At 42.2% G+C, this 25938-nt stretch overlaps 1 protein-coding gene across 1 annotated transcript in view; it reads left to right on the forward strand.

Annotated features, from left to right (window-relative positions):
• LOC126356298 (putative inositol monophosphatase 3) overlaps window positions 1-25938 on the forward strand; it is a 41052-nt gene that overhangs the window by 5639 nt on the left and 9475 nt on the right. The window contains exons 3-4 of the mRNA XM_050007221.1: window positions 19631-19785; window positions 19863-19971. Coding sequence (XP_049863178.1) covers window positions 19631-19785; window positions 19863-19971 — 264 coding nt within the window. The remainder of the gene's footprint in view (window positions 1-19630; window positions 19786-19862; window positions 19972-25938) is intronic.

The following is a 25938-nucleotide window of genomic DNA, read 5'->3' on the forward strand; positions in this document are numbered from 1 at the left end:
GTTGCTATTCCACCAGATGCTTAACATTATCTTTTCTGGATGCATGCATGTCTTCGTACAAGAAGTTGTTTCTTTGTTTGAGCTCAACCGCTCCTTACTTTTCCATATGTTAGCATAAAGATATCATTTCGTGTTGCCAGTAATGATACAGGATAGGTAGAATCAGTGTTGTTCACAAGGCAGTTGATGACAAGCAAGCAGAGATGCACATATGACCACCTGCTGATTTTTGTGATTTTGGCTTAGAGCACATGGCACAGTTGCTCCCTATTTTTGAACCTTCTCTGTTGCATGCAAATGTCACATGATGATGGAATGACCATCAAATTTGCCAGTTCTTGAGTACATTGAGATGGATCATTGTGGACTAATGTGTGTAAATAGACCTCATCAAATCTTAAAGCTCTTCGTGAATGTGGAGAGTCACTAATGTCAAAACAATGCCTCTTAAAATGAGACAACAATTTTCTTGTTGTGCTCTGTCCAGTGACATTATCCCCATAAAAGGTACAAATGTTTCTGGCTGCCTCCACTGCTGTCACCCTCCTATTTAACTCAAACAGAAAAATATGTCACAAATGTTCCGATATCTCAACTTGGAACTCCATTTTCTAGTGTCTGCAGGTCCACTTATTATCTCCACATGGCAATATGTAAACCAGAATCATTAGATTTTTGTGGAAGAGCCTTTTTCCCAAGGCAGCAGAGAAGAGTCAGGGGAAAGCTTAAACTTGGAATCAATTTGTAAGCGATATTTTTATTTATTTGCTGTAAGAATGTTCTGTAGGTCCTTACTAAGATCCTCTCACCATATATTATGACAAATGTTTACAATATAGCATTATAATACCAGGGTTGTTCAATAATTAAACATACAAATAGCTGTACAGCAAAAAATGAAGTCAAAAGTATTATTGTCTGTTTTTCCACTAATCCCTACCAACTTGTACATATCTCATCTTCTTATGAGTCATCTTATCACTACAGCAAAGAATTTATATTGATTTCATGATGACTTTTGTACTTTTTTTCTTTGGTCCTTTATTGTCATTGACGTTTTGATGCCACCCAAACTTACATCAGACCAAACAGATAAATATCTGGAAGCGAAAGATCAGGGCTGTAAGCAGCATGAAGTAGAAACTGCTATCCCTCTTTGCTAATATTTCCAACATGATGTGTGCAATATTAGTTCAAGCATTATTTTTAAGAGGTACCACACCTTTCCCCTACCATCCCAATCGTCTTCTCTTCAGTTGACCCCCCACAGTCCTTTTGTGGGTACATTTATGGTGTGCATGGGATCTCAAGCTATTGCAGTCTCCTTTCCTTTCCTTTGAAGGCTTTATTACCATCCCTGTTCCTCTCCCTCCCTATCCTTGCTCCTTTGTCCCTGCCCCCTCTTTTCCCTCTTGGTGGACTTCTTTATGTTAACCTGGCTATTCTTCTGGCTTTGTTTTGGTCTGTGGTCTTGTTTAGTTTGCTGTTTCCATGTTCTTTACGGTGTTTTTGTTCTCCTTGGGGTTTGACCTCCATGTCCAAAATTTTCCATTCAGTGTGAGCCATTTGGGGCTAAACTCCCTACCTAGCTTCCATGGTGCAGGTTCCTTTCCCCCTCCCCTCCCCTTTCCCTTTGCGCCCTGGCCTGCTAGGTCACCAGCACGGTAGCCAGTCCGTGTGGTGGGGCTGTTAAGTACCCACTTGCCTGAGCCCCCTGAAACTGCAGGGATCACACTACTAGTACTGGAGCTGTTAACGCCTCGTGTATGCCCAGGAGTCAATGCTCATCGTTTTGGGGCACCAGAACTCCCGGCAATGGCCGCCGTGCTAGATGGCTCTTGCTGTGGCTGAGTGGCGCCCACGGGGCGAGCCCCTGATCGGAGTGGGTGGTACTAGGGTGGACGCCTTGCGCATGAAGTGACAAAAGCTTTATCATCCTGGCCATTCCATGGCCGTCTCTAAGAGTGCTAGCAGACATGACACTCCTTCTAATCGTTCGGCCTTCCCCTCCCTGGCCACCCCCTGGGAGGAGGGGCTAGCTCACCAGCTTGGGTTGAAACCCTTCCCTCAGTACCTGGTTTGTACCAGGACGTATGGTGGTTGTTTTGCCACAACCAAGCCTTTGTTTTTTGTGGAGACGATTGAAGATAAGTATGGTGAAGTTGAATCAGTGAGTAAAATGTGATATGGTGCTTTGCTCATCAAGACATCTTGTGCTGCCCAATATGGCGTGCGTGCTTGTGACCATCTCAGTGACGTCCCAATCTCCATCATGCCCCACCAATCTTTGAACTCTGTACAGGGCATTATTTTCCACTGAGATCTTCTTCTACAAACTGACAAGGAGCTCCGCGCTAACCTTGAGTGGTGAGGGGTTCCTTTTATCCGCCATGAGCAGCGAGGCCTTCCAAACAATCGCATCACTACAGCCGCCTTTATCCTGACCTTCAGGGGGGATGTCCTCCAAGAGACGGTCAACATAATAGTGTAGCAGTTTGGTGTAAAACCTTATATTCGACCACTGATGAGATGTTTTAAATACTTAAGGTTTGGACACGTCTTCCCGCTGCACCACCAATCCCTTCCATGAGGATTGTGTCTGTGCTTCCCTTCCATGAGGATTGTGTCTGTGCTCCCCCGCCAATGTGTGTAAGTTGTAATGGACAGCGTTTACCACGCTCATCTACATGCCTGATGTTTGTGAAAGAAAGAAGGATTCAAGAGTACAAAACCTTAGATCAGCTCACCTAAACTGAGGCTCGTCAAAAATATGACCGGCTCCATCCTGTGTCTATGACCTTTACTTTTGCTTCAATTACATCCATTCCCTCTGCTACCCCCTCCTCTTCCCAGCCCCACCCCATTCACCCCATTCCTTCAGCCTCCCCCTCCCACTCTCCCGCTTCCCCTTCCCCTCAGTGCCCATACCCACCCCTTCGGGTGCTGCTCCCCCTCCCCCACTGGAGAAGTGCTCCCCTCCTTCGGCGGCTGCCGGTACTGGAACTCCCTCCTGGGACCCCTCTTCCCAGCACCCCTCTGAAAGGTGATCTACTGCTCCACATCGGCAGCGTGATCTGAAGCCGGTGGGTGCCAAGATTGCCCGGTGTAATTCTGTGCCTGCCCTCACTTAAGTCTGCCCTTCTCTTCATTCCCAAGAGGAGGAGCAGAAACGCAGGAACAAGGGCAAGGCCCCTCTGTGCCCCCTGAGGTGCAGCCTTCCCCTCCTATGTTACCAACAGTGTCTGACCCCACCTATATTGATATCACCCCATCCTTATCGGTGTCGCAAAGCGACTCGGTGGCGTGACCGACTCCAGTCCATTCGCTTCCACTTTGGTCTCTGGTTTGCGAACCCTCCAGTGGAATTGTTATGGATATTTGCGTCACCTTCTAGAGTTGCAGCCCCTTCTTTCCTTCTACTCTGCCACTTGTATTGCGCTCCAGGAGACCTATTTTGTCAATTTGTACTCACCGTCCCTTGCGGGTTTCTGGTGGTGTTTGCACCTTGGTCCGCAAGGACATTGTTAGTAAATGGGTTCCCCTCCATACTACTCTGGAAGCCATTGCTGTCAGGGTCCATCTGGCCACTCCAATCACAATCTGTAATCCTTACCCCCCACCTGACAGGCCGCCCAAATCCCATGCCCTCACCACACTTCTTCAGCAACTCCCTTCTCCCTTCCAGTTATTAGGGGGTTTTAATGCCCACAACCCTCTTTGGGGAGCCATAAGACTACTGTCCTTGCCAGGACAGTTGAAGCTGTTCTGGCAGGGCTTGACCTCTGTTTACTTAACACAGGTGCTCCCACATACTTTAGTGTGGCGCACGACACTTTCTCAGCCGTTGACCTCTCCATCTGCAGTCCCGACCATCTTCCCTCCATTCAGTGGGGCATCCACGATGACTTATGTGACAGCAACCATTACCCAATTTCCAGAATGAGACTTTCACTCTGCAGCAGACAAGATACTGGCAGAAGTAAAGCTGTGAGGACCGTGCGTGAGTCGTGCTTCGGTAGCTCCGGTGGTAGAGCACTTGCCCGCGAAAGGCAAAGGTCCCGAGTTCGAGTTTTGGTCGGGCACACAGTTTTAATCTGCCAGGAAGTTTCATTACCTAAGTGTTTTGACCTTCTTTCAGTGTCTCTCTCTCCATCACCCTCCCAGGTAGGCCATATCTAAGGCTGATTGGAGTGCCTTCTCCTCTGTTCCCAACCCCCCTCCCCTGTATTGCCACACAACAGTGTTGATGAATCTACTCAGACCTTGACTGCCTGTATCTTCAGCAATCCCTTCTTCTACAGGTTCCCCCCGCCAGAAGATGGTCCCTTGGTGGACTCCAAAATTGCTGCAGCCATAAAAGACCGCCCCCTTGCCCTTCAACACTTCAAGCGGCACCGTTCTACTGCTATTCTTCTGGTCTTTAAACGACTCCACACCTGCTGCCTAATCAAATTTCAGAAGCATATTTGCTGGGAACAATATGTAGCTGTCACAAGACCCCACTCTCCCTCCTCACAAGTCTGGGGGAAACTCCACTGAATTTTTGGCCACCATCCTCCCACCGAGGTTGCAGGAATTTCTGTGCATGGTGTTGTGCTTACCGGATGTTGTGGCAGAAAATTTCGCTCAACACTTTGCTCAAGCTTTGGCATCGGCTCAGTATCCGCCCATGTTCCTTCTCCTGAAAGAGTGTTCAGAACGAATGCCTTTGTCTTTTGTTTCTTGCTGCTCAGAACCATATAATGCCGCATTCAGTTATTGGGGATTTGCCAGTGCCAGTGCCCTTGCCCTTTGTCCTGACACGGCTCCTGGACCGGATTGGATACATAACTAAATGCTCCAACACTTATCAGTGGCTGGCCACCATGGTATACTGACGCAGGGTTCCGTGCTGAGCGTCCCTCTCTTTCTCATAGCCATTAATAGTCTGGTGACAGCTGTTGGACCGACAGTGCCCCCCTTTTTGTATGCTGACAATTTTTGTATCTACCTCGCCTCCTCCTTAATGGGCACTGCAGAACGGTGTCTACAGGAGGCAATCTGTCGGGCCCACTCATGGGCTCTCTCCCATGCTTTCAATTTTCGGTGGCCGAGACTTGTGTTGTGCATTTCTGCTGTTGCCGTACAGTCCATCCCTATCCGGAACTATTCCTCGATGGCCAGTCCCTTGAGGTGGTGGACACCCATCGCTTCTTGGATATGGTCTTCGATGTCCGGTTGACATGGCTCCCTCACCTTCGCCAGCTGAAGAGGACGTGCTGGTCCCATATCAGTGTTCTTAGGTGTCTGTGCAATACCACCTGGTGTGCAGACCGCTCTGTTCTCTTGCGATGATATCAAGCATTGGTCCAGTCTCGTTTAGACTATGGAAGTCCTGTCTATGATTCTGCATCGCCTCCGAAACTGCAGATACCAGACCCCAACCACCACTGTGTGGTCCGACTTGCAACTGGTACCTTCTGGACTAGCCCCGTAATTAGCATTCTCGCAGAGTTTTGCACCAACAGCTGATGTCTTACGTGCTCCGCATTTGCTGCCCCCCCCCCCCCCCCCCCAAGCACCCTAATAATGGTCTCCTTTATCCAGACATGGAGATCACCCTGCCGCAGCGGCAGCCACTATGTGGGCTTACCATGGCTGTCCGCATTCAGTTGCTATTTTCTGAGCTCCAGCAGTTGCCTTTACCACCTCTCTTCTCCGCTGATGCATGTACGCCTCCATGGTGCGTCTCTCAGCCGCAACTCTGTCTTGACCTCTCAATCGATTCAAAGGATTCTGTCTCTCTAATGGCTCTTCGTCACCAGTTCTACTGTCTCCTCAGTTCTTTTCAGGGTTCAGAAGTGATCTGTACTGATGGCTCCATGGTTGCTGGCTGCATTGGTTTTGCTTACACATATGCGTGACTCACAGAACTTCATTCCTTGCCAGTTGGCTGTAGTGTTTTTACTGCAGAATTGGTAACCATCTTGTGTGCACTGGGCTATATCCGCTTCTGCTCAGGACTATCCTTCACTATCTGTAGTGTCTCATTGAGCGGTTTGCACGCTATTGGCCAGTGCTTCCATCCCCACCCGTTGGTCATCGCTATCAAGGACTCCCTTTCTCTCCTTGCTCAACATGGATGCTCGGTGGTTTTCATTTGGTCCCCAGGCCATGTTGGGGTTCCTTGCAGTGAACTTGCTGATCGGCTGGCTAAATTAGCTACTACCAGGCCATCTCCTGCTATTGGCATTCCGGAAATAGTCCTTCGCTCGGCATTATGTCATCAGGTTTTGGGCCTTTGGGATGCAGAATGGAGCACTTTTTCTTTGCCAAACAAGCTCATGGCAATTAAGGATTCTACAACTCCATGGTGGTCCTCCTTACGGGCCTCTGTCATCCTCTGCCGGCTCCGCATCGGCCATACTTTTTTTATTCAGTCATCTCCTCCGTCATGAGGATCCCCCTCTCTGTCGTTGTGGATCGATGGTGACTGTGGCTCACATCTTATTGGACTCCCCCACCTTAGCCACCCTACAATGGACTTATAGCTCTCCAGAATCACTATCCCTGGTGTTGGCAGCCATTGCCTCAGCGGCGGATCTCGTTTTACGTTTTATTCATGATGGGGTTTTTTATTGCTTTATTTAAGGGAGGGGCCTTCCACCTTATCACTGAGTGGAGGGGATGACAGCCCTCTTGCTCCCCCCTTTGCCCCAACTGGACTGTCTTCAACTGGGCTTGGTGGTTTACCCCAGCCTTCTGCCTTCCCACTCCTTTCGTTACGGGGTCTGTTATGTCTTGAGCGTCTCTCTTGTCTCCTGTGCTTCTTCCTTCCCACCCCTGTCATTAGTCACTTTCTTTCCCTCACATCTTCTTCCGCCGTTTTCCTTCCTTCCCTTAGTTTCTCATTTATGAACATTGTAGTTGCCTCTCCTAATGTGGGATTTTATCGGTTTTGGTTAATCCAAGGTCGGAGGGACTGATGACTGCATAGTTTGGTCCCTTCTACAACCAACCAATCTTCAGTTGAGGCATGACCTTGTTTTTAATCATGCCCGAGATGTGGATACTGTTAGAAGCACATTTCTCCTCCTCCTCCTCCTCCTCCTCCTCCTCCTGTCAGAACTTGTTAATTGCCCAAATAACTTCAAAGTACTCCTTCTCAGTTGTATAGTAGTTCATCTTGAAATTGGAGAGGACCTGGAAGTTTAGCTGCCACCTTCTTAGCACCTTCCTGAATTTTTATTAGAACTGATTCTAGCCCAAAGCTGCTGACATCGGTGTGAAGTTCTGTCTCACCATTCTTGTCATACAATACAAGAACCGGAGAGAATGTTAGTGTCTCCTTAAGGAGAAGGCAGAGACCACTAGGAGCTATGAAGGCAGCCTTTCCCCAATCAGCCTCATCAACCTCCATTTGCCAATAGCCTTTCTGCAATTCCATAGTTGAGAAATACTTTCCTCTCTCAAGCAGTCCAAGTTTTCATCAATGCATGACAGTGGATAGATATATTTTTGTGTGTGACTTGGTTCAGTCCTCAATAGTTGATGCAGAAATGCCATGCACGGCTCTCCTCCTTCACAAGCACCACTAGAGGGGACCAAGAACTCTCTGAAGGCTCAGTGGTGCCGTCTTGCTGTTCTCCTATTTCAAGTTATGTATGCTTCAGCCAGTGATACCCCTATACAAACGCTAGCTAATTGGGGAATGATCCTCCATGTTGACATGGTGTTTTACCATGAATTGCTTGGTCTCTCTTATCACCACTCCAGATTTGACAGACTCTGGAACATGAAGCAGAATACATGTGACTTGCCGACGTAATTCCTCGCTCAGACAAGATCCTATTGCAGCACTATTCTTCGTTAAAGATACTAAGGTGCCCTTCCTGGGCAGGTTCAGCTGTCCCTATGCATGATGATTAGGGAAGAGTTGTGGCTGCTCATGACATTTAGTGGTCAAAAGTTGTCCCTGAACACCTGCAATGCTTATGATCATTGCTGGCATGTAGGCAACTTGTGTGAGACATGCACAGCTTTTTGCATTCGACAAAAGCTTCAAAGTTTAGTTGTGAATGTTAGTTAATGACTGGATCTCGCCTCATTGATGATGGCATGATAATAAAGCCTTCAGTGGCAAACAAAAAGTGCCCAAAGCAACCTTTGTTAATTGTGCTTGTTGTAATTGCTTTGGGGATTTTTTGGGGAAAACTTCAGTGTGTATTGAAAGTATAGGATGATGGCAAATGGAGATTGTGGGTTTGACACATTAGACAAGACACTAATCCGTTGAGTTAGAAATTGAAGCTGCATGCGAGATTGATTGGGCTAGATATATCATAATTTATTTTTTGTCCTCTGAATCAATAATGTGCATGACATGCACATGGTGATGCACATACATAATTTGATGTTGGATATTACAATAATTTGCTGGCATGAATTAATATGCCGAAAGTTTACACAAACATGAGTTTACATACATATTTTCTGAGAAGTTACGAACACACAAATTACATACTCGGTTACACATTTGTATTTTAGTGCTGTATTCCTCTCACTCTTACACACAACAGTAGCTGGTTGGATATTCTTTCTGCACTTAATTTGCTTCATAGCAGATGATATAGCTGCAAGATTTTTGCACATACTTGCATTAATGTTTTACTCTTTACAAAAATCTTTGCTGCACTTTGTTTCATGTTTCTTTCCACACATGTGGAGCAAAAACTCACTTGCACTGTAGAAACAATGAACAAGTAGGAATGATTTTAATTTTTTATTAAATACAGTCAGGAACTTACTGTTTGTTATTTCTGATAGCAGCCTGATGTATATTTTAATGCCTTTGTTGAAAGAAAAGTTTTTAATCACAGAGGTGTGCATTTCTTTAACATGGAGTTTCATTTTCTGCTTTGTACGATAGGCATGGGCATTTACATTTTTATTAAATTTTGTAATATTACTTTTTACAAATTTGCATAGTTCTAGTATATACAGTCTGCCAAGAAGTAAGATGAGCAACTTCTGGAAGAGAGGTCTGCAGCTATCAGTCGGCATTGCCTTATTCATTATTCTTATAGCTCTCTTTTGGGTGAGGAGAATGTTTGGGCTATGTGTAGAGTCTCCCCAGAATATAATACCATACTGCATTACACTGTGGAATTGTGCATAGTAGGCTGTGTGAACAGTTTCTGGGCTTGTGCAGTATGCAAGGATTCGTAGGGCTTAGCACACTTTGTTTAGCTTACTATTATTTTTTATTAATGTGTGTTTGCCATTTTAGATTTTCCTGAATCCATAGGCCTAGAAATCGTGTTTCTGTATTTGGGGATATTTGGGAACACTGTAATTTCATATCAGCCATAATTTTATTTGTTCTTAGGTGGAAGTTTAGGTAAGTGGTTTTCTTTGTGTTAACTATGAGCTTGTTTTTCTCAAACCAATCGCCAAGTTTGTCTGTATTTCCATTTATGGCCTCTTGGAGTTCATGTTCATTTTTGCTTGTTATGAGGATACTGGTATCATCTACGAAGAGTGTACTGGTGCTGGCATTGATGTTTGACAGTAGGTCGTTTATCTACACAAGGAAGAGCACTGGTCCAAGTATTGAGCCTTGGGGCACACCTTGTGTAATATTTCAATAGTCAGAGTAGTATGTTTCGATATGTCCTTGATTGTTATGTTTTATTGACACTTTTTGTTTTCTATTTGTCAGGTATGAGCTGAACCAGTTTAGTGGGGTGCCTCTTATGTCATATGACTCCAGTTTGTTGAGAAGAATCTTATGGTGTATGACATCAAATGCCGTGGACAAATCTAGGAAGATCACAACTGCTTTTTGTTTTTTGTCTAGAGCATCAAGGGTGGAGTGTAAACACTCATACATGAGGATGTCGTGGATTTGTTTTTTGTGAAACCATGCTGGGCATTACATAGTATCTGGTTCTTATCAAGAAAATTTATTAGTCTTTGGTGAGCTAATCTCTCCAGGAGTTTACCAAACACAGGTAACAGTGATACGGGTCCGTAATTTTCTGCATTGAGTTTTTCACCTTTCTTAAGGATTGGGATGACTTTAGCAACTTTCTTGCAATTTGGAAATGTACTTGCCATCAACGAAGAGTTATACACATTTGAGAGTGGGAGATCTATTTTGTTTATGCAGTTTTTGATGATAAAATCTGGGATGTCATCGATTCCAGATGAGAATTTATTCTTGAGGTACTTTGCACTCAATACAATTTCTTCAGCAGAAGTTTCCCAGAAGAATATAGATTCTACAGGAGTTGTTATTTTGTCTTGTCTGTTGGGTGTGGGTTTGTTGATGCTTTGTAACAGATTTTTAACAATATTTTCATAGTAATTGTTGAACATATTTGCAATTTCTTGTGGATTAGTAACTCTTGTATTGTTGTGGATCAGAATAGTGTTTTCATGTCTAAGTGGCTGTTGATTTGTTTCGTTCCTTTGATGTTCCACACTGCCTTGGTTTTGTTTTGCTATTTGATTTGCTAGTGCTATGACTTTAAGGATTTTGACGTATTGCTTGATATGTATTTCTTGAGATGGGGTTGTTATTGTTTAGGTACTTCAACAGATCTCTCTTCCTTCTGCTGGAAATCTTTATACTAGTTGTTATCCATGGCTTCTTAAGGGGTTCTTTTGGTGTGTTGTGTTTGAGTTTAGGAGGAAAGGCAATATTGAAGTGATATATAAATGTGTTTAGGAATGAGTCCATGTTGTTGTCTGTATTGTCTGCTTCATATACTGTGTTCTATGTTTCTGCTGCTAAGGAATCATTGAAGATTTTCATGTTTTCATTGCTGTAATTTCTTACTTTAGTTATGTATTTGTTGTTGCAGTCTAAGGGGAGAACATTTGTAAGGTATAGGACTTGGCCACAGTGATCACTATAGCCTGTGTCCAGAGGTTCGACTTTCTGGTAGGGACAGTTTACAAATATCTGATCAAGTATGGTTTGGTGTTGGTTTTGCACCTTGTGGGGAATGTTACTGTGGGATTCAGACTGAATGAGTTAGTGAGATTCATCAGGGATTCTTTCACACACCCTGTAGACTGGAAATCAACATTGAAATCACCACATAAAATTAGTACCTTTTTGTTTTGATGAAGTTTGTTTAGGATTATTTCAAGGTTTTTTAGGAAGACACATACATTGCCTGTTGGAGGACGATAGATACATGTTATGATTGTATTTGATTCTGGAATTTCGATTACAGCTGCCTCAAAATCGTTTTCTTTATTTAAGTGGTCAAACTGGTCAAAACGTCTATAGTTTACGGATTTTTTTATAAATATGACAGCACCTCCACCCTTTTGACCTTATGGTGTGTGGTGGAGGGTACTTCTGGTACCATTAACTGATCCCCACTCCCTCCTTTCCCTGTACCACTCACGAATGGCATGTGGGAAGAATGAGTGTCAGTAAGCCTCTGTATTAGGTCTGATTTCTCAATTTTTTTATCATGTTCATTTCGCAAGATGTGTGTGGAAGGAAGTGGTATGTTGCCCAACTCTTAGTGGAAAGTACTCTCTCAATATTTTAGTAGTAAACCTCTTCGTGATGTGCAATACCTCCCTAGTAACGTTTGCCATTGGAGTTTGTTGAGCATATCTATAACACTCTTATGCCAACTAAATGGTCTTGCTGTGAAATGCAGCACTGGATCCCAGATTGATGACTAGTAATCAAGAATTGGTCGAGTTATACTTACTTAAGATTCTTGCTGTGAATCTCAGTCTGGCATTTGCTTTCATTACTGTTTGGTTTGTGTGTTCATTCCAATTAAGGTCACTCTGGATAGTTAATCCTAGATATCTTACAGTATATACTTTTCCCAGCAATTTTCCATCAGTAGTGTAGTTGTGTAATAGTGAACTTCTTTTCCTATGTACAAGTAATATTTTATGCTTGTGTTCAGTGTTAACTATCAGAGTCTGTACCATTCATCAATCTTCTGTAGGTCATTTTGCAGATTGATATTGTCTTGTGGCACTGCTACATTCTTACAGACAACCATTTCATTTGCCAACTGTTTTATAGAGCTTTTGACACTTTCTACTTGAACATTTATATACATTGTAAACAGTAACGTTCCTATCATACTACTTTGAAGTACTCCAGAAAACCTTTACATCTGTAGGTTTTGCTACATTAACATGAATCCAGTTGCAAATCTGGTCCGACACTTGGTAAGCTCACTAGAAAGTAGTGTGGGTGGAGTGTGGTACAGTTTCAAATGCCTTCCTGAAGTCAGGGAACACTGCATCAGTCAGAGCAGTGCTGTGGCTCTCATTGTGGAACAGAGTGAGCCAAGTTTCCCAAGATCTCTGTTTGCAGAATATATGTTGGTTTGTATCGAGGAGATTTTTGTTCTCTAAAAACGTTATAATTCTTAAACATAAAACATGTTCCATAATTCTGCAACAGTTTGTTATCAGGATATTGGTCTATAATTATGTGCATCTATCACATGACTCCTCTTGGAAACGGGAATTTGCACTTTTTTTTCCAGTCGCTAGGTACCCTGCGTTGCTCCAACAAGTTACTATAAACTGCTGATTGAAGGGACGCAAGTTCTTTCTCGTGTTTCTAAAATCTTACAGATATGTCATTTGGTCCTGATACCTTTCCATTACTAAGCGGTTGTAGGTGCCTTTCTGTTCTGCGATCTTCTCAATATCTGTCATTTTGATGTTCATATAATGATTAAAAGGAGGGGCTGTTTCATGATCTTCATTGGTGAAACAATATCGAAATACCGAATTCAGTATTTTGTCCTTCTTATGGTTATCTTCCACCTCTGAGTTTGTATGGTCACTTAGATTATTTCGAACCATTTACTGATTTTATGTAAGACCAAAACTTGTTAGGGTTTTCAGTCAGATTGGTTGACGAAATTTTACTTTCATAGTCATTGAACACTTCTCTTATTGATCGCCTTACGCACATTTTCACTTTATTCAACTTTTGTTTGTCTCCTAGGTTTTGACTTCTCTTGAATATGTCATGAAACTCTCTGGTACCATGCACCGCGGAATTTGAATCCGCGCCAGACATCTTGGACGTCGAAGATTCATACAGGCCTCTGCACCATTGCACCGTAAGCTGTGGTGGCATGCGCCTCCTGGCCCGCTTTTAGCGTAAGGGCGCCACAGTGGAACACATGGTCCCAGTGGCCAATAGCGGCACCCCTGATAGCATACTTAAGCGCCTCCTCACGCTCAGCAAGCAGTTTAATATCACGTGAGTCTCAGGACATATCGCCTCAGACAGCGTATTGACTTTCGTGTTTCAATTCCAGTGGACGTGGTTGTCTGGTTTGGTTCGTTACTCTTTTGTCTGTTCTTGTTGTGTCGTAAGGTCCTCCGTTGGTCGTGTCCGCCATCTCCTGTTGTGTTGTTCGTGGGCCGCTCCGCGGGTCCCGCCTCTTTTCCATCACTAGTACCCTGCGACTGTTCTGGTTGCTGTTCCAACACACTCTTTGTTTACAGAAGTTTTTTAACATGCATATTAAACCACAGAGGTCATTTCTCATCCCTTTAGCCTTAACTCAGAACATAGTTATCTAAGGCATATTGAATAATGCTTTTGAATTTTTTCCCATTTGTGCTCCACCTTGATCCTTAGTGCTGAATATTTGTTGTTGACTACTCTGATACTCTACAATTTGTATCCTGTCATTTTTGCTAAGCAAAAATATTTATCTGCCTTTCTTAACAGTTCTTATAATACCAACAGTCATAGTTGCTATCGCGGCTTTATGATCAGTAATACCTTCCTCTTTGTTAACTGATTCAGTAAGTTCAGGTGTGTTTGTAGATAGGAGGTCAAAGGCATTTCCTTCCCAAGATGGTTTTCTAATAATCTGCTCAAAGAAATTTTTGGACAAGCCATTCAGAATCCCTGTCTGCAGTACCAATTTTATGGCATGACACTCTTATCAAGCTGAAGTCACCCCCTATTACAATGGCATGATCAGGAATGTTGCTAATAATAGTCTGCAAGTTCTCTCTGAAGTGCTTCTGAAGTGCTCTACTGCTGCAGCTCCTGACCCAAACAGCCTATAAAAGCATCCTATTACTGTTTTTGACTGACCTTTGCTGCCTAACTTCACCAAGAGCTAGTCACATTCCGAATCCATGATAATCCCGCTAGATATTATTGAATTCTTGACTGCAGTGAATACGCGGCCACCGTGGGTGGTTAACCTATCCTTGCAATAAATATTTCAATCTAAACTTAGGACGTCATCCAAATTTTTGCTTTCTAACACTATCTGTGCATTATAACTTTCAGTAAGCAATACTAATTCGGGGACCTTTCTTTCGATAATCCTGCAATTTACAATTCTGTTCCTCTCTTCTATACCTTACCTGTGAGGATGGGCATTCTCTGAGGACATTTAACTGATGTATCTTTGATTTTGGCAGTCTTTTTCATCTCTGATCCCACGGACAGGTTCCTCACACCTAAAAGTAGCCCCTGTGCACACTACACATGCTCTGCTACACTAGGAGCTGCTTCCTGTGTGTGGTGTACACCTGACCTGTTTAAGGGAACCCTACAGTTCTTCACCCTACAGTGGAGGTCGGGAAATTCAAATCCAATTCTGTAGCAGAATCTTAGAACTTGCACTCTGCTTAAAGCGAAGGATTGTGATTAACACTGGTACAGTGCATCAAATAGTCAGCTTAGCCTAATTATAGAAAAACAAAACAAGAAATGCTTAATTCAATTTTCAAACATACCTTTACAAAGGAAAACCAGAACATTGCCCCAATTTAATCCTCATACCACTGAAAAGCTGAGTGATATAAGTGGTGTTGAGAAATAACTGAAATCATTAAAACTGAACAAAGCTCCAGGACCCAATAGAATCTCTATCAGTTTCTGTACTGAATTTGTGCTTGAGTGAATTCCTCTTTTTAACTATAATCTATCACAGACCTCTCGAACAAAGGTCCATGCCCAGTAGTTGGAAGAAAGCGTAGGTCACATCAGTTTGCAATAGGAGAAGTGGTCCACAAAACTACTGTTGAATATCTTTGACACTGATTTGTTGTAGAATCATAGAACATATTCTGAGCTCAAACATACTGAGGTATCTTGAACAGAATGATCTCCTCAATGCCAGCCAGCATCAATTATGAAAACATAGATCATGTGAAACCCAACTCGCACTTTCTCACTCAACATACTTAAAGCTTTATATCAAGGCAGTCAGGTAGACACAGGATTTCTCAATTTCCAAAAAGCATTTGACTCAGTACCACATCTATGCTTATTATCCAAAGTACAGTAATATGGGGCGTTTAGGATCTCTTGGTAGGGAGGATGCAGCAAGTTATCTTGTATGGATGGTCACTGACAGAAGTAAAAGTAACTTCTGCCCCAAGGAATTGTGTTGGGATCTTTGCTGTTCATGTTGTCTGTTTATAATCGTGTGCTCAATTTGAAAATAGCAACATCAGACTCTTTGCAGCTGATGTAATTGCCGATAATGAAACAAGTTGCATAAATATTCAGTTAGATGTTGATAAGATTCAAAGTGGTGCAAAGATTGGCACTTTGCTTTAAATGTTCAGAAATGTAAAATTGTGTACTTCTTAACAATGTGAAGAAACCTGGCTATGATATCAGTCACAGTTAGAATTGGTCAGCTCTTACAAATAGTTGGGTGTAACACTCTGTAGGGACATGAAATTGAATGATCGCATAGGCTCAGTTGTGGGTAAAGTAGGTGGGAAACTTTGGTTTATTGACAGAATACTGTGGAAATGTCATCAGTCTACAAAGGAAATTGCTTCCAGATCACTTGTGTAACCCATCCTAGACCTTGGCTCAAGTGTTTGGGACATGTACCAACTAGAACTAACAGGGGATGTTGAACATATACAGAGGAGAACAGCACGAGCTGTCAGAGGTTTGTTTGACCCTTGGGGCAACGTTACAGAGTGCTGAAGAAACTGAACTGGAAGACTCTTGAAGACAGATATAAACTATCCCGACAAAACCTACTTACAAAATTCAAGAACTAGCTTTAAATGAAAGCTCTAGGAATGTACTACAACCCCCTTCATATATTTCCTATATGGAACTTGAGGTCAAAATTAGATTAATTGCAGCGTGCAAGGAGGCATTGAAGCAATTATTCTTCCCATGCTCCATATGTGAATGGAATGGGAAAAAGCCCTAGTAACTGGTACAGTGGGATGTACCCACTGGCTTGCACATCATATTGGTCTGCAGAGTATAGATTTAGATGAAGATTTGTGAAGCTCTGATCTTTCGCAGTGTATGATTGCTTGTGATGCCAGCAACAAGTCCAATGTGAGATCATTATCAGGATTAAATTCTGTTAAAATGACAAATTCAAGGGTCTGTGCTTTATCCCAAATAGTTATTATTGCAATCCATGTTCTTCATGGCTACGGCATTTTTAGGAACAACCTTGCCCGCTGTGCAGTGATGAGTTTTGCCCACAGGTCAGCTGTAATCATTTGCAGTTGGTTGGCATGAATAGGACCATTGTGATCGTTGAGATCTTGCAGTGTAATAGCCTAGTGACAGTCGTATTTCTCTGCAGTTGCATACAGTGTGTCTGTATATGTATGAATGGGTGTGTGTGTGTGTGTGTGTGTGTGTGTGTGTGTGTGTGTGTGTGTGTGTGTGTGTGCGCGCGCGCGTATATACCTATCCTTTTTTCCCCCTAAGGTAAGACTTTCCGCTCCCGGGATTGGAATGACTCCTTACCCTCACCCTTAAAACCCACGTCCTTTCAACTTTCCTTTTCCTTCCCTCTTTCCTGACGAAGCAGCCGCCAGTTGCGAAAGCTGAAATTCTGTGTGTGTGTGTTTTATTCATTGTGCCTATCTACCGGCGCTTTCCCGCTTGGTAAGTCTTGGAATCTTTGTTTTTAATATATTTTTCCCATGTGGAAGTTTCTTTCTATTTTATTTACATCATTATATATATATACAAAACACACACACAGAATTACGAGCTTTCGCAACTGGCAGTTGCTTCGTCAGGAAAGAGGGAAGGAGAGGGAAAAATGAAAGGATGTGGGTTTTAAGGGAGAGGGTAAGGAGTCATTCCAATCCCGGGAGCGGAAAGACTTCCCTTAGGGGAAAAAAAGGACAGGTGTACACTCGCGCGCACACACACACACACACACACACACACACACACACACACACACACACACACACATCCATCCGCACATACACAGACACAAGCAGACATATTTTCAAAATATGTCTGCTTGTGTCTGTGTATGTGCGGATGGATATGTGTGTGTGTGTGTGTGTGTGTGTGTGTGTGTGTGTGTGTGTGTGCGCGAGTGTACACCTGTCCTTTTTTTCCCCTAAGGGAAGTCTTTCCGCTCCCATGATTGGAATGACTCCTTACCCTCTCCCTTAAAACCCACATCCTTTCATTTTTCCCTCTCCTTCCCTCTTTCCTGACGAAGCAACTGCCAGTTGCGAAAGCTCGTAATTCTGTGTGTGTGTGTTTGTGTGTTTTGTTCATGTGCCTGTCTGCCGGCGCTTTCCCGCTTGGTAAGTCTTATCTTATTTTTCTGGAATTTCTCCAATTTGTTGAGCCTCTGTTGTTCTCAAACCATATATGGGCTGTTCCATCCTTGAAAAAGTATACATGCCAAACACATCTTTTCATCCCACTTGTTATCCGCCCCGATAGCTGAGTGGTCAGCATGACGGATTGCCCTCCTACAGGCCCGGGTCCGATTCCCAGCTGGGTCGGGGATTTCCTCCACTCAGGGACTGGGTGTTGTGTTGTCTTCATCATCATTTCTTCCCCATCTGGCACGCAGGTCGCCCAATGTGGCATCGAATGTAATAAGACCTGCACCAAGGTGGCCGGACTTGCCCCGCAAGTGGCCTCCTGACCAATGACGCCAAATGCTTATTTCTGTTTTCCATCCCACTTGTTGCACATGGCAACTCAGTTGAATCTTTTCAATCATTTTGTCAGGTCATTACCAGCTTATCAAGATAACACTGAGGGATACCTGATATGCAGCTGACTTACTGCTGTTTAGGAATCCAACTCTCCCCTGAATATGCAGCTTTTGGGAGTGATCTACTGCTTGTATTTCAGTTGCTGTACATGTAGGTGATGGCTTTTATGTTGTTTAATTGGAGCCGTGTAAATGTTTTGAAGTTTCTGGTATCTCCACCAAACAGTATCATATTGAAACCAAAGTCAAGTCCAAATCTGAAGGCATTGAAGTACACCTCAGAACTGACCTCACTGATGGATAGTGCAGCTATTTATACAAACATTAAATAGTCCAGAATGTACAAATATTACAAACAAGATAATTTAAGAACTCTCCAGAAATGATGAATACTAAATAATAACTTACAGACCGAGAAGTAACAAGGAAGTAGAAGAATACACAGACATACATGGTTACATGAGAAAATGGAGACTTAAATCTTATGGACACATTAAAATAATGGCACGCACTAGGTTGACAAAACAAATAGTAGAATTCTACGAAAACAGAAGCAAGTCCAAAACTGAGCCAATGAAATAGATTGCTGCAATTAAGGAGGATCTTAAAGCAGCTGGCATAATTCAGGCAGACCTTACAGGTAGGAAAACATTCAGACAAAATATATTTGATTGGAAAGTTGGTCAGAAGGATTAGAAAACAGACTGGAACACCGTGGTCTGATGAAAGAAAAAGACTTCATTCTGAAAGGATGAAACAAATTTGGGCACAAAGAACGGCCAACCATCAAACGTGATGTTGATGGATTGTATCTCGCATGGTCCTACTGGGTCCATACGTGAATAATAATAAATAACAAATAATTACTGGTGGTTGGGTTTGAACTGGTGACCTGCAGCTTGCCAGCCAACAATGCTAATAGTATGTAATACTACCTGCACCACAATTTAAAGCTGTATTTTGACAGATGACCATCCTGTCATCATTAGGAACTCCGATGAACAGCTCACTACTTAGGGGTGCAGGGCTTACATCTTCTTCCCTCTCCCTACCTGGTTCTCGGTGGCCAATGCTCAGGCTTGGGTGTTCAAGCAGTTTTCTTCCTCCCACCCTCCACCCCCCACTTCCTTCCGCCTTCTCCCAGCATCACGTCACCGACCTTGGTTTGCGCCAAAGATGTAGACCATAGATGGAGCACATGTTGGTGAGAGAAGTAGGAAGAAGGTGCTGGTTGCTCAATAACACCGGGTGGGAGGGGAGGAGGGGTATAAGCACTGCACCAGCTCCTAGTCAATCAGAGCACCTGATGATGACAACATGGGCACCCGCTAAAACATTCAATGGCACTTTCTTTAACCACATATAGTTTACCATGCTATCGGCCATCAGTATCTGCTGTAAATTTATGGCCTTATTTTAATGCAGAGATTTAAAAATTGATCTGTTTTAGGTTTCTGTGCACATGTGTCTGGGGAGGGGGTCTGTTCACTTGTTTTTACGTGAACAACATTGTACTGTTATTGGTACGTCTGATAGGAGATTTTCATGACAGACAGATGTTATATTTGTTGGTTTTTTGTATTACTATGTGAACTTATCCCATGTACAAGCTTTCTTTATTTTGTATGTTTATTTTGCAGAAAATTTGTTACAGTATGTGACAACAATGATATGTGTTGCTGTGAAGGGGAAACCCATCTTGGGTATTATCCACAAACCTTTTGAGCAGGAGCCGAACACGTACTGGGGTTGGGTTGGGAAAGGAACATCTTCCAACATTAAATATGTTCCTGATGTAAGTACAGAAACATTCACCAAACATTTCATCCTCTTTTTCAAGGCTTTATTATTAATGTTTTATTTAAATTCCAGAATAATTTGAACAAGATAATTATTTCTCGATCTCACACTGGAAATACAAAGAACATTACACATTTGGCATTTGGAAATGATGCTAAAATTGTTGAAGCTGGAGGAGCAGGTATTTATTCACATAGGAATTAAGCTTAAGGTTTTTTTTTTTTTTATAGACCTTGAATCATAAGTTTTGAGTTACAGTTTGTTCTAATAAGGGTGATGAAAAAATAAGGGAAGGTGAAGTTGGATTATTGGGTCTTCAACTCCCTCAACTTAAGGGGGAAGACACCCCTTTCCTTATATTTTTCACCAGAGTTCAAAGTTACTTTTACTTTCTTTTGTATTTGTAGTTGCAGTCTGCATGTTCTTGACATAAGTCTAACAAAGAGATATGAATTCTCTCTGAAAGCTTTACTATCTTTAGATATTCAGTATTTGCAATAATATTTTATGTTTGGTTCAGTTACATTACCCATTCAGGAAATATGTTTATTTGTCACTGATGCTATAAAGACAGTGTCTTTGTGTTTGGAGCTAATTTTGACGTATATTCTTTTTAACTACTTCATTTCACCATTACAGTTTCTATCAGATACTTTGCTTTCTTGTATGACTAATATATCTTAATACATAGATGTAAACTCGGCATCCATGAGTCGTCATTGGGGTTTGCAATGAATATATTATAATATAGATTCCTTTATGAAAAGCCAGAACTGAGTTAGTGTTGTAGAAGAAACAACTTGTGACTTGACTTGGCATTTGTGAGAGTAGAGGACAATGATAGTATATGAGGTAATGGATGCTAAGTGTGTACAGAAATTTAAATATGTAGGGAAATGATAACAGAAGCAGGGCTATCAGCTAATGAATAATGAGTGTACGGAGCAATTTAAATACATAGGGGAAATGGATAACCCCAGCTGGGCTATCAACTACTGGATTACAGGGAAGAGCAAAAAAGATGTAAATGGTATACCAGTTTTACTAAAATATTTGTAACGAAAAACTAATTTCATCATAAAACTCAGGCACTACAATCCAGTGATAAAACCAGAAAGTGAAGTCTGTATATAGTTGAATATATCCCGTTAAAAAGAAGTGTCTGCTAAAGAGCATGAAATTAAAGGAGAGACAAGTTCAGGGGGTTTAAGAAAGAATATCAAGAATACAAATTATGACCAGTTGAAGGACTGTATGAGAAAATTGAAAATCTCACAACATTCTTTAACAAGAGAGGACTAAACCTATATGGGAACATCAAAACAACTCCATAGAAAATAGATCAAATCATCTTGGATACATATAGATTGAAAGACCAAAATTAACTGGCTGAAAGAAGCAAAGGAATATATTTACAGAAATTAACATCATACCAGAAGCAATAAACAACATAATAACATGTAATAGTACCAATGGCAAAAATAATACTGTAAAATACAGGAGTATCATTAACAAAAAAGATATTTCAAAGGCCACAAATGCTAGAAGATTTTGGAAACTGCTTGATTGCAGAAGCGCAGTGAGGCCCACTCACGAAAAATGGAGAAATATTGGATAGAACTCAAGAATAAAAATTAGATATGATTGATGTGTAACATGTTGCTGTTGTTGTTGTTGTTTTTTGTGGTCTTCAGTCCTGAGACTGGTTTGATGCATCTCTCCATGCTACTCTAACCTGTGCAAGCTTCTTCATCTCCCAGTACCTACTGCAACCTACATCCTTCTGTATCTGTTTAGTGTATTCATCTCTTGGTCTCCCTCTACGATTTTTACCCTCCACGCTACCCTCCAATGCTAAATTGGTAATCCCTTGATGCCTTAGAACATGTCCTACCAACTGATCCCTTCTTCAAGTTAAGTTCTGCCACAAACTTCTCTCCTTCCCAATCCTATTCAATACCTCCTCATTAGTTATATGATCTATCCATCTAATCTTCAGCATTCTTCTGTAGCACCACATTTTGAAAGCTTCTATTCTCTTCTTGTCCAAACTAGTTATCGTCCATGTTTCACTTCCATAGATGGCTACGCTCCATACAAATACTTTCAGAAACGACTTCCTGACACTTAAATCTATACTCGATCTAACACATTTCTCTTCTTCAGAAACGCTTTCCTTGCCGTTGCCAGTCTACATTTTATATCCTCTCTACTTCGACCATCATCAGTTACTTTGCTCATTTACTATTTTAAGTGTCTCATTTCCTAATCTAATTCCCTCAGCATCACCCAACTTAATTCAATTACATTCCATTATACTCGTTTTGCTTTTGTTGATGTTCATCTTATAACCTCCAATTACGTTCAACTTCTCTTCCAAGTCCTTTGCTGTCTCCGACAGAATTACAATGTCATCGGCGAACCTCAAAGTTTTTATTCCTTCTCCATGGATTTTAATACCTACTCCAAATTTTTCTTTTGTTTCCTTCACTGCTTGCTCAATATACAGATTGCAAACATCGGGGATAGGCTACAACCCTGTCTCACTCCCTTGCCAACCACTGCTTCCCTTTCGTGCGCCTCGACTCTTATAACTGCCATCTGATTTCTGTACAAATTGTAAATAGCCTTTCGCTCCCTGTATTTTACCCCTGCCACCTTCAGGAATTGAAAGAGAGTATTCCAGTCAACATTGTCAAAAGCTTTCTCTAAGTCTACAAATGCTAGAAACGTAGGTTTGCCTTTCCTTAATCTAGCTTCTAAGATAAGTCGTATGGTCAGTATTGCCTCACATGTTCCAATATTTCTAAGGAATCCAAACTGATCTTCCCCGAGGTCTGCTTCTATCAGTTTTTCCATTCGTCTGTAGAGAATACGCGTTAGTGTTTTGCATCTGTGACTTATTAAACTGATTGTTCGGTAATTTTCACATCTGTCAGCACCTGCTTTCTTTGTGATTGGAATTATTATATTCTTCTTGAAGTCTGAGGGTATTTTGCATGTCTCCTACATCTTGCTCAGCAGATGGTACAGTTTTGTCAGGACTGGCTCTCCCAAGGCCATCAGTAGTTCTAATGGAATGTTGTCTACTCCCGGGGCCTTGTTTCGACTCAGGTCTTTCAGCGCTCTGTCACTCTCTTCATGCAGTATCGTATCTTCCATTTCATCTTCACAATATCGTCCTCAAGTACATTGCCCTTGTATAGGCCCTCTATATACTCCCTCCACCTTTCTGCTTTTCCTTTTTTGCTTAGAACTGGGTTTCCACCTGAGCTCTTGATATTCATACAAGTGGTTCTCTTTTCTCCAAAGGTCTCTTTAATTTTCCTGTAGGCAGTATCTATCTTAACCCTAGTGAGATAACCCTCGACATCCTTACATTTGTCCTCTAGCCATCTTTGCTTAGCCATTTTTCACTTCCTGTCGATCTCATTTTCGAGATGTTTGTATTTCTTTTTGCGTGCTTCATTTACTGCATTTTTATATTTTCTCCTTTCATCGATTAAATTCAATATTTCTTCTGTTACCCAAGGCTTTCTACTAGCCCTCTTCTTTTTACCTACTACCTCCTCTGCTGCCTTCACTACGTAATCTCTCAAAGCTACCCATTCTTCTTCTACTGTATTTCTTTCCCCCATTCTTGCCAATTGTTCCCTTATGCTCTCTCTGAAACTCTATACAACCTCTGGTTCTTTCAGTTTGCCCAGGTCCCATCTCCTTAAATTCCCACATTTTTGCAGTTTCTTCAGTTTTAATCTACAGGTCATAACCAATAGATTGTGGTCAGAGTCCACATCTGCCCCTGGAAATGTCCTACAATTTAAAACCTGGTTCCTAAATCTCTATCTTAAACCTGTCAGTATCTCCAGGCTTCTTCCATGTATACAACCTTCTTTTATGATTCTTGAACCAAGTGTTAGCTATGATTAAGTTGTGCTCTATGCAAAATTCTATCAGGCGGCTTCCCCTTTCATTTCTTAGCCTCAATCCATATTCACCTACTGTGTTTCCTTCTCTCCCTTTTCCTACTACCGAATTCCAGTCACCCATGACTATTAAATTTTTGTCTCCCTTCACTATCTGAATAATTACATTTCTTCAATTTCTTCGTCATCTGCAGAGCTAGTTGGCATATAAACTTGTACTACTGTGGTAGGCATGGGCTTCGTATCTATCTTGGCCACAATAATGCGTTCACTATGCTGTTTGTAGTAGCTTAACCGCACTCATATTTTTTTATTCATTATTAAACCAACTGCTGCATTACCCCTATTTGATTTTGTGTTTATAACCCTGTATTCACCCGACCAGAAGTCTTGTTCCTGCTGCCACCGAACTTCACTAATTCCCACTATATCTAACTTTGACCTATCCATTTCCCTTTTTAAATTTTCTAACCTACCTGCCCGATTAAGGGATCTGACATTCCACGCTCCGATCTGTAGAACGCCAGTTTTCTTTCTCCTGATAATGACGTCCTCTTGAGTAGTCCCCGTCCGGAGGTCCAAATGGGGGACTATTTTACCTCCGGAATATTTTACCCAAGAAGACCCCATCATCATTTAATCATACAGTATAGCTGCATGCCCTCGTGAAAAATTACAGCCATGGTTTCCCCTTGCTTTCAGCCGTTCGCAGTACCAGCACAGCAAGGCGGTTTTGGTTAGTGTTACAAGGCCAGATCTATCAATCATCCAGACTGTTGCTCCTGCAACTACTGAAAAGGCTGCTGCCCCTCTTCAGGAACCACACGTTTGTCTGGCCTCTCAACAGATACCCTTCCATTGTGGTTGCACCTATGGTATGGCTATCTGTATCGCTGAGGCACGCAAGCCTCCCCACCAACGGCAAGGTCTATGGTTCCTGGGGCGGTTCATGTGTAACATAGTCCATAGTAAATTTGAACAAAATAAATTCATTTGTGTCTCTAGAGTTTGACTGTAATGAGTGCTCAGCAACTCTGTACTAGATACCCCTTAGACCAGGCTGCTACCAGCAGTGGACGAATACCTGTTGTGTGGGTAGTCAGTCAGTTGGTCCTAGCCTAAGCGATTGTATTGCACGATTGATCTCCCACGGGCAGGCCTGACCAAGTGGCTCATGTGGGCATAATACGGTAAAGCAGATCCACCTGGTTGGTTGCGTATACAACTTGTGCCTGCTTATGGGCAAGCTGATGGGTTCTTGCAGGCACCCATGCCTCGTGGGGTACTGTTGGAACACCTGCCATAGTCAGGTGTCTGTTCAGGCATTGTGCCAGTTTTGTGGTGATCCATCCCCATGTAGAAAGCTGCACATGTCAGCTAGTAAACAACTTGAGTAGTATTGCATATGGAACTACATTTAACATTGTATATTTTGTCAGTGATGAGGCTGGTAATGGCAGTGGAAGCATGTACTGCAGAGAATGTTGCAGGGTCAAGAACATTGAGGTAGGAATGGTGATCAGATTGTCTCGTATGGTTTCACAAGAGCATTGTCGGGGTGAGGAGGGCAACAGGAGCTGACCATAGGTGACATAGGGTAGAAATTACAAAGACATATGGTGTACCTTATTTGTTGTATACTCTCACCAGTGTGGCTTTCCTTTATCCGTGGCCCGATTCCTCTCAATATTATGTGAGTCATTCTTATCCCTGGTTCTGCGTCGATACTCTGACTACTATTTTGAAGTGCACGGCTGAGGATATTTCCCATTGTACCAGTTACTAAGGCATCTGTCTGTTCTGTTCACATACAAAATATGGGAAGAATGATAGTTTAAACACCTCTTTGCACCCTGTAATTAAACCAATCTTGTCCTCGCTGCAGTCCCTTCAGGAGCAATACATTTCTAGATTATCATTTAAAGCTGGTTCTTGAAACTTTGTAAGTAGGCTTTTTCAGAATAGTTTTTGTCTATCTTTAAGTGTCTGTCAGTTCAGTTTCTCTCAAAGGCCAAACAAAACTGTGACTCTTTACTGAATATGTTCAATGTTCTGAGAATACTCATCCCCGTTCTCCCGTACAACTTCCCCAATTCCTCTTACTTCTAGTAAAAAAGAAAGCAGTGTGTGGTGTTATCTATTTTTATTTGTTTCTTTCAGCTATATTAGAATATTCCTCTTCAAAAGACAGGTACTGGCCTGCCCAGCTCCCAACTGTCTGA

This window comes from Schistocerca gregaria, chromosome 3, assembly GCF_023897955.1.
Source record: "Schistocerca gregaria isolate iqSchGreg1 chromosome 3, iqSchGreg1.2, whole genome shotgun sequence".
NCBI classification, from domain to species: Eukaryota; Metazoa; Arthropoda; class Insecta; order Orthoptera; family Acrididae; genus Schistocerca; species Schistocerca gregaria.